Raw genomic sequence first — 18,211 nt, forward strand, 5'->3', positions numbered from 1 at the left:
TTTTAGGCAAGTATTAATTTTGGATTTATCCAGTAGTCCGACGCAGCTTCACAGTTTGGATGCAATATATAGCACAATAATGCTTCATACACTCTCCAATGTTAGATCAACCTCCTTCTCCTTCGCCACTCCAACACCTGCTTTGGGTTTGGGATAAGATATAGCCCATTGTGCCACTCCGTTTTTCCAGTTTTCTACATTTTACATGAATTTTCATTGAAATGAAGGGCAGCAAGTACTAGTCTGAAAGTGGAAAATTAATAATGATATTTTTTCAATCACCATGCATGCTTTTTACCATTCTCAATATCAATTCAGCCCCCTTGTGCCTGAATTACCGTAGTGAAATTACTTAAAGAGATGTTTGAAGTTACATATGTACTAGCCTTCCTTTCATTGCTTCATAAAAAAGTACTGGGACTTGGGAGCAAAGAAACACACAACTCTGTGATACGATTCCAGCGCTGATGTTGGTTAACACGGCGAAAGTTGACCGATATACCTGAAAAGTGCTTTCTACGTTACTATGAGCTCAAGCTCTTTGTGTGCTTTTGAACCTGAAAGCAAGATGATAAGCAGGCTATTGAGTTATGCACGATTGCTAAGCAGTTGTACATCTATGAAGCAAATGCAAAGCTAAAAATATGGTGCAGTGTTGGTAGTAACTACTTTTCTCCGTCAACCAGTTCTACATGCCAGTTCCTTGTCAAACGCTTTACTACACTTTGTATTATAATTTACAAGAAACGCCAGGTTCACAGTGTCAGACAGCTAAATTTGATGACATTGTACAGGGGGACGAAAATTTGATCAAATATTTGACAGTGTGAACTAGGCTTATTACCTTCTTTCAGCCATTCCCTATCGTCAACGGGCTCGCGCAGACATATTGGATATATTTCACCATGGCCTTCGTGCTTGTTGACAAGGCTAGGGTCCCGAGTGTACTATTTTTTTTTCGAAATGTTTCAGTTTCGCTTTCAATCCAGGCTTCCATGACTCGTGCCGTCTGCACCAACAGATCCAGTCCTTTTTGCGAATAGGATCTTCCGGAAAAGAAGGAAAATGAAGTCCCGCAGCAGAAAGTTTCGTCAAATCACTGTTGCAATTTGCGGGGACACAATAAACCACTTTCGAACTAATTACTTGATAAAACCTTGATAACACAGGAAATATGACAGATCACTGATCAAGTTGACAACGTAACACGGAATTTTATAGTGCAGGCATATGGCAGGCAAGAATATAAACAGCGAGATTGATGTCACAGCCGGTAGAGCTTTACGAGAATAGCCGAAGATCGGCGAAGGAAAAGTTCGTCTACTACCGATATTTTGATAGGCCTTTTTATAACACTGCGTAATAATTAGGATTTATTTTTGCATTATTTCATAAAATAGTGACTAAGCCATACATCTAGCAAATATTCACCACCTCTTTGAAAACCTTCTCTATTGGCCTTTAAACTCTCTTCGCACGGATCGTTCCGCAACCTAGGAATGAGCATTGTCACTCTACGATGCACTCTTTCTAACTTCTGTATATCTTTCTTGTAATACGGAGACCAGCACTGTACACAATATTTTAGATGAGGTCTGACTAGGACAATGTTAATATTAAGAATAATTTCTCCAGTTCTAATCTCAAAATTAAATTGTTTGAAGATCCAATGACCTCCAAGCACAGATTGTTTGGTTTGAGATCATAACACTAAGGTCTTTCTCTTGTTCTACATTTGTAAGTTGTACATCATTAATCGGGTAGTTGGCTTGGACATTACCTTTACCAATATGAAGTACTTTACATTTATCTATATTGAAAAACATCTAGGAGTTCCCGGACCATTCACATAAAAAGTGTTCCCATCACTTTGTGATTCTTGTTGTTGTGTTATGGATATCTTCTTATTGACAATTTTAGTATCACATGCAAATTTGGGCAATTTACACTTTATTTTTTCATCCAGGTTACTAATATAAAAAAGAATACTGAACGCTGAGGTACTCCACTAGATACACAATGCCAGTCTGAGCATTTTCCATTCAAAACAACACGTTGCTTACGATCAGCCATTCAGAAATCCATCAGTAAATATGACCTACTATACCATGGGTTTCTAGTTTACTTAGTAACTTCCTTTGAGGGACTTTGTTGAAAACTTTTTGGGGAGTCGAGATATATAACGCCAACTGCCCTCCGTTCTTCTTATGAACAGATACCAGTACACCCATTCCGTAAACATCAGGCAAGAAATCGAGGTTTGCCAGACAAGAGCGCTTGTGGAAACCATGTTGTGAATCTTCAATAATATTGCTTTTCTCCAATAATTCCATGATTTTGTCTCTCATGATACTCCGTTAGTTAACAGACAACTGATGTAATGGTACTTCGCAGATCAGCCAACTTGCCCGTAAGAAGTCCATAAACACAATCAGTTGGTTGACATTGTGTCTGGCAATGTGCGCTGACAAGCTGTCTCCATTATCGTGCAATAGTTACGTATCAGTTGTAATTAACAACCCTACTTGATGATGCAATGTACTAAGGCTATTTATTTTCTGGTTTTTATATCTTGAATGCGTGTAATTTTTCATGTGGATCCGTCAAACAGTTCTCCCTATATTTCCAAGTTCAGTCGTGTTGATATATATAGACTGGACGAAATAGCCGTTTGGGACAAGATTTCGATCGTTCATCATAGTAAAATTGATCAATTGAAATATATTTTTATATATGTTCATACAGTATTTTCCCACAACTTTGTAAGGATTCGAATTTCTAGTTTGGGCTGACTACTACTGCTAAAGTATATAAGAGATGTGATCTTAGGGACTTCATTTTTTTTATACTGTCCTCGTAGCTCGCGCTGTATTTCATTGGGTCGACGATAACGACCGCGCCTCAGATTTTGATCGCTCGTAAAACACAATAAAATGGACCAATCGTATATTATCTATTTTCATATATTCATTTATTATATTGCGATTCTTCCACTTTCTGTTATATCTTTATATCTCCTTTGGAATGCGCATTTCTGACACGCCTACAGTAATATTTTTTTGTAACGCTACTACATTCTATGAGGAAGTTCTTCATAAATTTCGTAGAGTTGTAACATATATGTTCTGTTATCAGATTGTACCATGGAAAATGCCCCTGAAGAAAAGTACCACAGAAAATATAATGTGCCTGGGTGCACAAGCATAGGCCACGAGCTTTTATTGTTCATTTCCTGTATTTTATTAGGTACACACACACACGTTTTAACCTGATCTTTAGATCACATTGTTACTAGTTAGCATGTGGTGGGCTGCCAAAATAGTCATTTACGTAGACATCGAGTGCGAACATGTTTCAAAATGTTGTTGGCACAATTATCCGCTCATTAGACACAGCAGTTTCCCTGATGATATACTATTTTAGAGCATGACAGTAGTTATTAGTTATCTTCTGAGTTCTCTGCGAGATGGGTGTAAAATGCTGATGATTCTGATGAATTTGCTGATCTCAAACACTATTTTAATTCTTTTCTCATTTCTTTATTTTTCAGTATTTTTAAATGAAATTTTAGTATATTGTTCTTTGAAACATTACCTTTCCAATGATATAAAATGTTTTGAAAAAGTCCCATGTTGAGGTAGATGTTTTTGATGAAATATTCGAAGCCGTTTTTGCGCATTTTAAACGGTAATTTTCAGTGATTTTGGATTTTGCTGATCTTTTTTTCCTAAAGTATTTTTAAAATAATTTCTATAGTTTTTTAAGATTTTGTTGTGAAATTTTAGCATATTATTCTTTACAACCTTATCTTTCCAAAGATATCATAATTTTTTTTTTTTTTAATCCCACATCTCAATAAGTTGTGTTCACCGAAATAACGCTACCAACCTTTGATCTCAGTGGGACTTTTCAAAACATTTGATACCATTGGAAAGGTAAGGTTTTAAGGATATAATACTTAAATTTAACTTTAAAATACTGAAAAATAAAGAAATGAGAAAAGAATGAAAATAGTGTTTGAGATCAGCAAATTGAAATTCATCAGCAGAATCAGCATTTTACACCCACCTCCCTCTGCGAAACCTTTAATTTTGTTTTCCTATTTCTATTTCGGTTTCAATATCTAGTTACCATTGATTAGGTACATATGAATACTTAGAATATGTCTGGATGTTCAATAATTCATATACCTGTAAATGACGATGCCTACGTCCACCAATCAGAAATTCAATTATTGTTTTCCAGTAATAATAACACAGTACATATGCACATTATGGAAAGTGCAGGCGAAAATCAGTCAGTATACGAAATTGCTGATGACAAAAGATGGCTCAAACGTAATAATTGTAAATATATACAGATGGTCCTCCGGAATTGGCCTTACAGCCTGACTCTACTTCTATTATCTTATGAAATAGAAACAAAACTAGCGAACTCAAACAATACTTTATCTTTTGTTTGAAAGTATATTCTGATTATATTATACTTCATACTTACAATATGTTCTTTTTTAGACTGGTTATGTTCTCCATTGTTAGCCAGCCACGTTGTAATTGCTTTGTAAAACAAATTATTTTTGAATATATCCCTTATCATTATAGGGAGCAACAACCCAAACAGTAAATAAGTAAAATAATAGTATTTATAAATGATTAACATATACATATATATTTTTTGTTTTTCTTATATGATAACTGAAATATAATTATAAAATAGATTCAATGTATTGGTATTTTACATAATTTATTTACTACATTGGTTATGACCTTGGCAACTGGCATTTCATATATAAACAATTTAACATATCTGGGAAATATAAAAGTGTATTTGTTTTCATTATTCTTCTTAGCTTATTTTGTGTTTATCATATATAAATAAGCATTATGTAAATAGTAGGTTTTTCTACTTATTCTGCTCTTTTGGAAACTACTAGTAATGAAAAAATAATAAGTCTGTTATAAAAGTTTAATATAATGTTACATATGATGATATGCTACAATGTTTCAAACACCAGATATTTTATTGTACTTTTTCTGTTGTCTAACATGAATACAGAATAGCTAACATCTCACTGCGGACGTAAATAAACGGAGAACACGGAGGAGTGGCTAGGAGTCTGGGGACAATTTGAAGGTTCGAACGAAGAATCTACGAAAAAATGGCGTCTGGTCGTAGAGCGCAGGATATTTATCGAGTAATCACGAAGTGCATTCAACCTGCGAAACAATTCCATTCTTCCTCGCCCATAAAAGCAACATTTACTGCAACCGATGCTGTAATGCCGAAACCCCATTCGAGTAAAATTACAGGTATCGTCTGCACTCACAATTATTATTTTTGTAAGGGAAAAAGTAATGTAACCATAATGTAAAATAGTTTTACTTATATATACATATATTTAATATTGTTAGACGTTGAACTTTAATTACATTTCTGTTATTTGTTTTGTGAAAGAAAGATAGGTCGGGAATCAGTAAAGTTGACACATGTAAATGTGGCCATTGAACTTCTAGTAACTGTTTTATGTTAAGCAGGCCATAGGTTTTAAAATAAAGGAAGGTGATCGATAGAGTTGTTGATACATACAATATGTAATACATAGTAGGCACCTGTTTTCATCAGAGAGAAACAAATTGCAGCCTACACACAGTTCATAAGAAACACCCTTGATCTCCCAGCATTACTTTGAAGGAAGGGAGAGGGTGCCCTGCAAACTACACAGAACAAAACACCACAAATAATAAAGGGATGAATTAAGGCTGCCTCAGTGTAACTTCTATAGGTACTCTTGGATCAAAGTTTTCTCCATAGAACAGTGCATGGAATTGATAAGTACACAGTTCTGTGCAAGAGCCTGCATTCCTATTGATGCATTCCATTGCACAGCATAGGCACAGTCAACTGAATGCAACTTAAAACACACACATGCACACGCACACTAAAAACAGTCTAGATAAAACGAGACATGAAGACAGGACACCACAAGCATAGTTCCCCTTCCCATAAAATACAACTAGGTAAATACACCCACAGCAGCAGTCTGGGTTCGAATCCTGCCCAAGGCTGAAATAATTTCAGTATCGCTGCGCTTCAAGTCGTTACCCCAAATCTCGTGGGCAGAGAGTTGGGGGTGTGTGTGCGTGTAAGGTCACAGCATTACCCATAGATCAGTCATACGAGCTCTGAGCTCTCTTCTGGGAGGGAAATAGCTGTCAATCATGAGTCCAGCATGTGATCCAAAAGACCATGGTGAATACACACACACACCTTGATAGAGATGACTTATTAAATTGGGATAAGAGAAATACAAGGCAACATAACTTAAAAAGGAGTTATAGAAGAGACCTTGAAAAAAAAAGTTTTCCACCCAGAGTGGTGAACATCTGGAACAAACTGGATAAAACAAAAGTAATATATGCAAAAACTATACATGAATTTAAGAGCAAACTAGACACTGCATGATACAAAGACAGGACACCATGAGCATAGCTCCCCTTCCTGTAAGATACAACTAGGTAAATACACACACACATGTAAACACAGAAGAGATCTGAAAAAAAAATTATTCCCACACAGAGTGATAGATACTTGGAACAAATTAAACAAAGAAACAGTGTGTGCAAACACTATTCAAGATTTTAAGAAAAAACTTCATGCTGAAAGATACAAAGGCGGGTCACCACGAGCATAGCTCCCTTCCTGTGTAATACAACTAGGTAAATACAGTGAAGGATATAAGCAAGATCAAGAGACTACAAAGGGCAACTGCCAAACTGGTCCCCAGCCTGACTAATAAACCATACAAGGAAAGACTAATAGTACTAGGTCTGTCAACTTTGAAAGATTGAAGAGGAAGAGGTGATATGATTACAGTATCCAATTCACTGAATTAAGGCTAGGTATGATAGAAATTTAGAAAATAGGAGATGGGACCCAACAAGCATTGCTCCTTTCCTGTACAACAACAATTAGGTAAACACACACACATGACTCAATGGCATAGTGGTAGCGATCGCGGCTGCCACTATGGTGTTCCGGGTTCAAATCCCATCCAGGGCTGAAATAATTTCAGTATCGATGCACGCGAGTTGTTATTCCAACTCTTGTGGATAGGGAGTTGGGTGTGTGTGCATGTAAGGTCACAGTATTACCCATAGATTGGTCATATATGAGCTGTGAGCTCTCTTCTGGGAGGGAAATAGCTGTTGATCATGAGTCCAACACATGATCCAAGACCATGGTGAATCACACACACTTGATGGCACAGTGGTTAGAGTTCTTGGCTGTCACTACAGGGGTCTGGGTTTGAATCCTGACCAGGGCTGAAATAAATTAAGTATCACTGTGCTCTGAGTCATTACTCCAACTCTCGTGGGTGTGTGTGGAAAGGTCACAGCATTACCCATAGATCGGTCATATATGAGCTCTGAGCTCTCTTCTGGGAGGGAAATAGCTGCCAATCATGAGTCCAACACGTGACCCAAGACCATGATGAATCACACACATGCATGCATGCATACACGGACACACTCATCCAATGAGTGTTGCTCCTTTCTTGTATACTTCAGTTGGGTAAATACACATACCACACACATCACACGACAATAATAGAATGGAGGTTTCCTCTTAGAAATCATCAATATTCTTTATATCCTTATTTTCCAATTATTTCACTTACATAAATACATACATATACCAAGGCTTTTTCCCCCTTACAAGGGAGGTAGCCAAAAAGGAAAAGGCATAAAATTTGAATTCATGTATGATTCCAGCTTCTAAGTTATTCCAAGTAATTATGCATCTATATGATTGTGTGTGTGTATGTTTTGTGTGGAGGTGTTTCATTGTCATTGCTGAGTAAAAGGTGATGAGCAGTTGCTGGTTATCTTTTCTCTGTCTGTGCAAAAATGTTGGAAAAATTGTGCAAGTTTAGAAAGAGAGATAGAGAGAGAGTTCAGTAGATAGATTGGAAATAAAATACCAGTCCCGTAGGGCACTCCAGGATGGAAGTATGGATGTTGATGGGGTTGATTAATGGCAGGGAGATGACACTGATATCTCTTCTGTGGAACCACCATTTGCATATGTCTATCACTGATCCCTTTACCTATGTTTTCAGAGTATGATTTTGATTTCCTTTTCATGAGGCTTCTAATCAGCAGTTAGTAATTAGACTCTTATATCTGTATGCTGTTGAAATTTGTAAAGCAGTGTTCTGTTATTTCTGTTTATTTTCTTTATTCAAGGGCTAGTTGGTGTAGGAGTGATGGTGTTTGTAGGCATTGCAACAGGTGCTCAAATCAGTAAGCACATCGCCAATTTCCTAGAAGAGAATGATCTTTTTGTTCCATCTGATGATGATGATGATGATTAACTTAATGGATTATAAGGTGAGCATTGTGAACGTTTATACAAGTTTTACTATTGAGTTTTCATATTCTTTTGTTTATATTTTAGTTATATTGAACTATATTTTTTATCTTGCATGGTAACTAATAATGAAGTCAAAGAGTTGAATGTGAGACAAGCAGAGTAATTTAGGTATGTGATATATGAAAGAAATTGAGCAAAAAAAGTATATTAGTATTATGTATTATGTGCAGCAAGGCCATTTTCAAAAGGAGTGGCTAAGTCAAAGCATCATCTACATCATAAACAAGTAAAATCCATTCAACTCTCTTTTGGGGAGTTAAAGTTAACTCTCTTTTAGAGTTAAGGTTAACTCTCCTTAATTACTGTACTACTCATAAATCTTGTTTCAAGAGTTCTGCAACTTGTTTTAACTCGTCTACCTACTAACAAGAGAATAGCAAGATCTCAAGGCAGGAAGAGGAAGACTAACTGCTACCTTGTCACCTCCACGTGGTGCTCTGCGGCACCACCTCTCACGTGGAAGTTGCCAAGAATAAGGCAGTGATTCAGGCAAACAGAATATTCTGTCACAATCGAACATCCGTCCCACTTCCTAACAATAACTTCATTCTACCACATAAGTTCACCAGTAATGGTGCATGATGGTGGTAGAAGAAGAAGGTGATCTATAGAGTCCCCCTCATTAAAATCCACATGGGTGGTAATGCAGGCCCACTGATTGTTTTGTAATGGGGATAGGAGGAACCTCAGTTTTGCAGCAGCTTGTATGACTGAGCAGCCCTCATTAGGATCCACCCTGTTCACCCTGTATGGGGAGGAGGTTTGAAAAAGGAGGGAGCAACAGTTTATCCAGAATCAGAGTCTTTCTGTTGCATCCCTGCTCTGCCCTGTGGTACCATACCATACCATATACCAAAGGCTTTTTTCCCCTTACAAGGAAGGTAGCTAAAAAACAAAGGCATAAAATCCACTCCCACCCATTCCATCCCTAACATACTCCACTCCCAACCATCTCCTTCCCTCCCTCTTATCTTGGCACCTCCTGGATGATGGGTCATCCCTGGATCTTGCCCACTGCCCTGGGTGAGAAGCAGTGTCGCAACACACAGCACATCCATGGCAAGGCCGCTTCATTAAATCGGTGACCCTCCCCTCTCCGTCCCCTCATGCAGAAAAGGAGAAGATGGGGAGAAATCCTTTTGGGCTGCAACAGTTTATCCAGAATCAGTCCTTCTGTTGCATCCCTGCCCTGCCTTGTGATACTTCCTAAAAATGAAGCTAAGAGGGCAGACAAACCCCCCTGCTCCACATGAGAACAATATATAAAGGTTACACTAGCACAACTGCTAATTTGACCCATACTGAGGTATAGTGAACCTTGACTTGACCACTGAAAAAATCCACTAACAATGAGTTAGTAACAAAAAAATGTTGCATATGATTAGTAAGAAGTTAAAGCAGAACCCATACAAAATGTGGTCCTAAGGAGAAACACTAATGGTAGAATTGGCATCAAGAACTCCGTATGACAAAGTTAGGACCATAAAAAACCTTGCGGACAATTGATCAATCTGTTATCTCAGGTCTCCCTTGCAGAAGACCTGCAGTCTTTAGGTAACAGGCAATAGCCTCTGGATTGGTCCACAAGGTACTTAGGGAAGATATATTATCATGTTATCCAGGGATAGTGTGGGGCATTGTAGTATGATGTGTTCTGTGTTCTGTGTGTGCAGTGTTCAGCTTTCAAGCAGCTGCCTTTAGCATTGAAATGGTGAGTAGAGGATGGTGCCACCCCAAGAAGATGGAATGCAATTATCCAAAATCTGCCACTGATGCTAAATGGATGCCACAAACCTCACCTCCTTAAGGAGATGTGTCCCCTGGTCTCTGGACTGGAGCAGAGAGTCACCCTGGCAGACTCCAGTTCAGACATTGTCACACATCTCATGACTGTGACACCACAAAGAATGAATTATGATAAGGGTATCAGAACAGTAAAAGATAACAGGAATTCATTGGGCTGGGAAAAAAAAAAAAATGGTACCTATATCAATACCCCCTTATTAATACTATCCTTATTTTTATCCCAACTTCCAGTTAAATGCAAGTTATCTAATATATATGACAAAAAGTACAACCCATGCCCAAACTGTTGTTTCAATTGCCAATGTTTTGGATACACCAGACAGTGATATCACTGATCATAAGGCATATGTACACATTGCTCCGACCCCATTTGTCTTCATGCTTGAACTCACCCAGATGTTCAAACTGTGACCAAGATCACCCTATGTCCTCAGTCTGCATAGTGAACCCACCTTGCAAAAGAAATCCTCTGACCCAGAAATTCAGTAAATAAGATCATTGATAATCAACCCAGTCACAAATGCAGAAGTACAATCCATCAGTCAACCCAGTGACAAATGCAGAAATACAATCCATCAGTCAACCCAGTCACAAATGCAGAAGTACAATCCATCAGTAAACATCCCCTTTTCCCTGAACAACTGCACTATGAGAATCCACAAACATGACACTTGAAAACAACTTTATCATAAGATGTGTGGATTTTAGTTTAAAACAGTAGAACATATATTTAAGATAATGTAATTTTTATGTATGTATTTTTTAATTTGACATTTCAAGTATAGTTCAACAATTACTGAAATTTTATGTATTAGGAATTATAAAGTAATTTGATTTTTATTTGAACTTCAGCTTTTTTAATTATATGGTAAGATGTGGCACAGATGAGGAGGGCACAGGTAGTTGCATGCAAGATTCCAGTGTCATGTGAGTGGTGGGTGTGGGATATGTGAAGAATAGATGTACACCTTGACTAAGCCACTCCTTTCAAAGGAGGAAAAGGTCTTTTGGTATTTGTATATAAATAAAAGTATGGAATTAAGGAATCTGAAGTTCAAAATAAAATTATTGAACATTATCATTTAAGATATGTGAATGTCAATTTAAAACAGATGAATTTGTATTTAAATATGTGAAATTCAATTTAGAATAATTACACTGCATTGCATCTGACCTGTGCAGTGGATAGGGAACAGGGATGACCCTTCATCCACTAGGAATGATAGAAGTGAAGCAAATGGGTGATGGATGTGAGTGGGTTAATGATTACAAAGGCTATGTTGATAGAGAGGAAATCTCTACAGGGTCACCTATAACGAATAGGTTTTTGTAAGAAAGATGAGATAAAGAGTAGCTCAAACAGTTGCAGGACCCACTGCTAACTGGCATGTCCTTGATGGCAAACAGGGAAATTCCTCATAGATATATGGAATTGCTAACTGCAATCCTCTTCAGTAGTACCTACTACTGAAGAGGATTGCAGTTAGCAATCGAAATATATAGTTTTGCTTACGCAACTCATTCTTTCGTCCGACTGTGGTGTTAGTTGTGATATATATATATATATATATATATATATATATATTATATATATATATACATACATACATACATACATACATACATACATACATATATACATACATATATATATATATATATACACATATCAAGGGGTTTTTCCCCCATACAAGGGAGGTAGGCAAAGTCAAAGGCATAAATCCAGTCCCATCTATTTCATTTCCACATACTCCATCCCCATTCACCACCCCTACCTCCCTCTTTTCTTGGCTCCTGGATGATGGGTCATCCTGCATCCCACTGCCCTGGGTCAGAAACAATGTAACAAGACACAGCTTATCCAAGGCAAGGTTGCTTCATTTAATTGGTGATGCCCCCCTTTCCATCCCCTCATGCAGAAAAAGAGAAGACAGTGAGAAATGCTTTGGGCTGTGTCAAAATATTTACACATCCTCCCTATCCCCCACCCACTCCCATGCATCACAGCATCGTCCATACACTACTATTCTCCACTCACCCCTATCTTCTGTCTTCTCCCTTCCTTCCTGAACAGACATTTTTCTCTTTCCCAGTGTCCCTTATACTCCATCCATCCATATCATCCTTGGTTGCTCCCTCATACATATATACATGCATATATACATACATATACCAAGGGCTTTTCCCTCTTGCAAGGGAGATAGCCAAGGTCCAAAGGCATAATTCCACTCCCACCCATTTCATCCCCACCCACCCCACTCCCATTCACCACTCCTTCCTCCCTCTTTTCTTGGCTCCTGGATGATGGGTCATCTCTGCATCTCACCCACTGCCCTGGGTCACAGGCAGTACATAAAGACAACACATCCATAGTAAGGCTGCTTCATTTAATTGGGGACCACCCTCTTTGTCTCCTCATGCAGAAAAAGAGAAGATGAGGAGAAATCCCTTTGGGCTGTCAAAATATGATTCACACACAACCACTCCTAACCCCCCCCCCCCATCCTCCTCACTCCCCTCCATGCATCACAGCATCATCCATACACAACCATTCTCTACTCTCTCCTATCATCTGTCTTCTCCCTTTCTCAACAGACATCCCCCTCTTTCTTAACACTCCTTTTACCCCATCCATCCATCTCATCCTTGGCCACGCCCTCCTTTTCACTCCATCCACCTTTGCTTTCCACAATTCTTTTACTAATCTTTCTTCATTCATTTTATCCATGTGTTCAAACCATCCCACCACTCTTTCATCAACCCTATCTCCCAACTCCTTTTCCACCCCCGCTCTGTCTCCTCACCGCCTCGTTTCTCACTCTGTCCAGCCTAGTAACCCCTACCATACTTCTCAGACATTTCATCTCAAACACATTTAAACTCTTCCTCTCCCATGTTCCATGTTTCTGCCCCATACAGCGCTGTCAGCCTAATCACTCCTTCATACAATCTCCTCTTAGCATCCCTTCTCAAATGTCTATTTCTCATTACATTTTTTTAAACCCCCAAGGCATTTACTTGCTTCTCTCAGTCTATATTTTACCTCCACCTCCACTCCTCCCTTTCCTGCCACATACACCCCTCGTATCTAAAGCTATCCACCTCCTCCAGTCTCTCTCTCTTAATACTCACTTCCAATTTGCCACCATCCTCTCCCCTTGTACATCTCATCACCTTACTCTTACCCACATTTACCTTTAACTTCTTCCTTTTGCACACCTTCCCATACTCTGTCACAAGTGCAGTGTTATCAGCAAACAACAATTGGCTCACCTCCCATTTTCCTCCATTTTCTTTAACCATCTCCATTCCCTTGCCCATTACCCTTGCATTTACCTCCAGCATCACCCCATCCATGTGTACATTGAACAGCCATGGTGACATGACACATCCCTGGTGAAGTCCCACCTTTACTTCAAACTACTCACTCTCTCCATTTCTAATTTATAAAAACTCTTGATTGTTCTTAACAGCTTTCCTCCTATCCCATATATCTGCAATACCTCCCACAGTGCCTTTTTCCAAATCCATAAGGGCCCAAAAAACATCCTTACCCTTTGCTGAAGCTCTCTCACAGATGTACCTTACCACAAAAACCTTATCTACACAACCCCTACCTTTCCTAAACCCACACTGTTCCTCACCAAGTGTGTGTGTATGTATGTATGTATATAAATAAATGATTTAGCCCTGTTCTGTGTCAGAACCCATCCTGCTTATCCCATCTGCCTTCTTCAGTCATAACTCAAGTAAACCAATAAGTCAAAGAACAGGGATTCTACTTGTGTACCTCAAAAAGGGTTGTCATGCACACCTGTAGATGCTACTGCTGTGAAGATATTCAATCAGTACAACTAGGAAACATCACCATTCCAGTGGTAGAACATTTCTTGGCCTCATCATCAATAAGACTTGGCTTCTCATGAATGATAGGTCATCTCTGAATCTTGCTCATTGCCCTGGGTCAGAAGCAGTGCAGCAAGACAAGCACATCCACAGCCAGGCTGCTTCATTTAATTGACAGTCCTCCCTCTCCATCCCCTCATGCAGAAATATTGATGACCTATTATCCATGAAGAGCCAAGATGAGAGGAAGGGAGGGGTGGTGGGTGGGAATGGAATGGATGGAGATGAAATGAGTGAGAGTGGAATTATGCTTTTTTGACTTAGGCTACCTCCCTGGTATGGGGGAAAGAGCCCTTGGTATGTGTATGTATGTATCATCAATAATTCATCAGTACTCCCCACATCTAAAAGCATCCTGTGACTGAAAAACTTGTTTGCAGAAAGTGGACCCATCACTCAACCTCCATTGTTCCCCTGACATTACTAATTTATCTTCTGCATGAAGAGCACCCCCCTCACCAATGCAATCTCCCACACTACTGAAGACTCTCCAACCTGTTAAGAATTAGACAAATGGCCACATGATGGCCAACCATTTGGCAAAAAAAATGGCAGACTATTACCAGCACTTAGCTGACGAATTTTTTCCCACGATAACTCTTACCTGAGGTTCCTTGTTACTTTTTCCACTTTGCTTTAGTTGCTGTAATAGAAACCCAAAATGGTAACAAAAATCATCCAACAAGAACCTTTCTTCCACCTCTCTACTTGTTAAAAAACTATTAACATAGTCATAATCGCCATTGTCATGGCAGTGGTTAAAGTTATTGGTAATAAAATGATAGTTCAGTTTGCAATAGTTAATATTCCAGGAATGAATGAGAATATGACAGAAAAATATATAATTCAGTTTAAGTTTATGGTTATTTAATGAATGAAGGTCAATATACATAAGAAATAATCTGTAAAGTGTATTAAAAGGTTCACAATTCTTATAAAAAAAAAAAAAATACAACAGGTTTAAGATAAAAAGTCTGGCCACCATGCAAACAAGTACAAAAGGTGACATTTCCAACACTTAAACACTGGGAAAACTTAACTTACATTAGTGGCAACACCCTTTGGTAGAAAAAAAGCTAACACAAAATACAACAGATTTAAGATAAAAAGTCCGGCCACCATGTCAACACAAGTACAAAAGATGACGTGAACAACACCTAAACACTGGGAAAACTTAACTTATGTAGGTGGCAGCACCTTTGGGTAGAAAAAAGGAAAAAGCCCCAGAGGAACCCTGACCTGCCTTTACATAGTATACAGAGCATGAGGGTTGCCAAAAACTGATATGGTATGGGACTGGCAACCTAATGCTGTAGTTAAGAAGAAGATATACATAACCCATACTAATCTTAAATCTATTCAGAGCCCATAGTATAACCTATGGGGCTCACATCTTGACTTAAAATGTCAATTATAAAGCAGACAGAAAATATTAAGAGATTATGATCTGGCAGTCTACTTGGGTTTCTGGATGAACTAAAATCCTTTTCATTTCTGGTCAGGGAAACAAAGTGCATTGACCTTAAACTAAAATACATAAATTGTAGGTGCATGTAAAGACAAGCCTCCTTGGATCCACACTGTACTAACAAACTAAGCTGATATATCTAAATCTCTAAGTAGCATTAGCACCACCAACCATTGAAGGAAACAACGCTCAGCCCTCAAAGGCTAGATGAAATTTGATCACCAAGAAAGTTGTGGTGACCAGTCTGAAGTCCTTGTCAGGCTGATGCCTAGGTGGCCTAACATAAACAAACAACATTAACAGGTGTGCGACTGCCAAAATCCCAGTGATGGGTGAAATAGAGTAACAACATACACAGACCAAATGGCTGGACACTGAGGTATGAACTGGAGTGTGGGAATGGTGAGAAAAATATATATAAATGTTGAAACATGACAATATACACAATTGGCTTTCACTTTGACCATGGACTGGGCTAAGCAATTGTGTCCCCAGTAGAAACAAAATTTGAATCCCTTCCCCTTATTGTCGCAATCTTTGCTGGTAAACTCTTTGTAACCCTTGTCTTCTTTATATTATCCACTACTCCCCTTCCTTATCCTATATTATCTCAAAGAACCGTACAGATACTTTCCATTCTCAATTCTTCATTCATGGATCATCCAAATCTCCACCCATATTCTACTGGGAACTGTTGAGTGGTGATATTTCTTGCAAAAAATTAGCCAACAAGGCAGCATCCACCTCTTTTGATGCTTCCTTTCTACTGCCAGTAATGCCTATTTCATTTATCTATAATGCTAAACACATGGCAAATATGCTGGTAACAATATCCAATATAACACCTAAACACAATCCAAGTTTTGAAATGGCACTAGCACCAAAAAACAGGACATTCTCATATCTTGCAAGACCACCTTATGACCTATCACCCTCCCACTGGTCAATGAGGAGCCCCTTTACAAATACTACTGGAATGCATGACTGACAACTCTTTCCAATGACCATCTCTCCCAACTACCCGTGAACAACAATCACACTACACCAAATCTATTGTGATGAAACTCCAGTATCAGAAAAAAGAATCCACACAAACCTACCAATGAATAACCAAACCAATAAATGAAATATGAAATAACAAAAGACTATGGTGTAATATTGACTTCAAAAATGGAATTGCTATTAAGCTTTTGGGTGGGGGAGGGGGAGGGAAGCAATCCATCTTGTGCCCTAAGGGATGAAGACACTCAAATTTATATGAGGGCCATCTAAGAAATTGGATATTGAATGTATAGTGTTATTTTTGTATAAATATGTTGAAGTTGATCATGCATTTTATTTAACATTCACACTTTTTATTTTTTATTTTATTCATTAGCTTTAATGTGGGATAATCAAACATTAATTTATGTTATTGTTTTTATTTCAGATATGTGGTTACAACTCTAGTCTTCTAGTATATAGTGGCATGTGCTACAGCTCCAGCTTCTGAACATTTAAACTGAGTAGGATAAGGGTTTACACATGTTATTGCTGGCTGCAACTATGTACAGTTTTAGTTCAAGTTGAGAGTTGTAGACAGAGGGAGGGCCAAGGACTTTTGTGTGATTATATTTATATCTTCATTTTAAGATTCAGTAAAAGGATCCCTAGAGAGAAACTGCTTTCTAATAAATGTAAAAGGTTTTGTATTATAGCCATTTGTATTCATCAGAAGACATAATTTAGTATGGTGACTTAAGGTTCACATTAGCCAAGGACAAGCGAACTTGTTATGGCATTATGAGTAGTTTCAATATGTCTTGAAATTACAATAGATAAATTGACCACAATTGATGTTTCACATTAAGGACATCCAATTTACTGAAATAATCAGTAACTAGATTGCTGTATGATTTTATCCCTGCACAAGATTTTTAATTGTATGTGTCTGTAAAGAATTTTGAATGATTGAAATTTAGGAAAAAATATCATGATAGTTTTTCATGCATCAAAGGAAGTTGAACTGAAAATCGGCTGTTGCATCTGTCCAGAGGGAACGAAAGAATGCTACTGAACCTTTGTTAAGACTTGTAGTAAATATGTAATTATGTGGGAAGAATGTTACAAAAATAAAGTCCACCGTTTCCACACTGTAAACGAACATAGGCCTATAAAAAGTTAGTCAGTTTAGAAAAAATATGTATTGTATGAATATACATTAAGATAATGTTACGAAAAGATTGTTATAAAAAAAGAAATGAATTGTTATTTCTTCGAAGGGCCCATAACAAGTACTCTGGCGTTATACGTCCTTGCCCTCCCAATAGAAAAGTTTTATTGTTATTCGTTGATTGGCCATTGTGAATATATTTGTAGTTGAACAGTAGTATCTGTGATTTATATTTTTTCTTCAAAATGAACTATTGGATCTATGATGTAAGTTGTTAAACGGAGTTGTGGGGGAAATTGCAAATAAAATTATTACGATAATAATTGTTTCATAACCTTTTGTTGAAAAATAAAGCAAAAAATAACACGAAGAATTACAACTAGAACTCCTTAATTGTATATTACGACTAGGTAGTTATTTCCGACGCTAGCAGAGTTCTTGTTACA

At 37.9% G+C, this 18,211-nt stretch overlaps 1 protein-coding gene across 1 annotated transcript; it reads left to right on the forward strand.

Moving 5' to 3' along the window:
* Positions 1-5,055: 5,055 nt before the first annotated feature.
* EMRE (Essential MCU regulator) lies at positions 5,056-18,088 on the forward strand. Its single transcript, XM_076179501.1, has 3 exons — positions 5,056-5,309; positions 8,247-8,390; positions 17,043-18,088. The coding sequence occupies exons 1-2, from the start codon at positions 5,159-5,161 to the stop codon at positions 8,372-8,374; spliced, it is 279 nt and encodes a 92-aa protein (XP_076035616.1). The 5' UTR covers positions 5,056-5,158; the 3' UTR covers positions 8,375-8,390; positions 17,043-18,088.
* The last annotated feature ends 123 nt before the right edge of the window (positions 18,089-18,211 follow it).

This window comes from Oratosquilla oratoria, chromosome 42, assembly GCF_046742065.1.
Source record: "Oratosquilla oratoria isolate Oo_2021 chromosome 42, ASM4674206v1, whole genome shotgun sequence".
In the NCBI taxonomy this organism is placed as follows: Eukaryota; Metazoa; Arthropoda; class Malacostraca; order Stomatopoda; family Squillidae; genus Oratosquilla; species Oratosquilla oratoria.

What these genes read in the sequence shown, in the direction of transcription:
- EMRE (XM_076179501.1), top strand. Translation starts at nt 5,159, where the DNA reads ATGGCGTCTGGTCGTAGAGCGCAGGATATTTATCGAGTAATCACGAAG. An exon ending in CCATTCGAGTAAAATTACAG is followed by an intron (nt 5,310 to 8,246) that starts GTATCGTCTGCA and finishes TCTTTATTCAAG; the next exon opens with GGCTAGTTGGTGTAGGAGTG.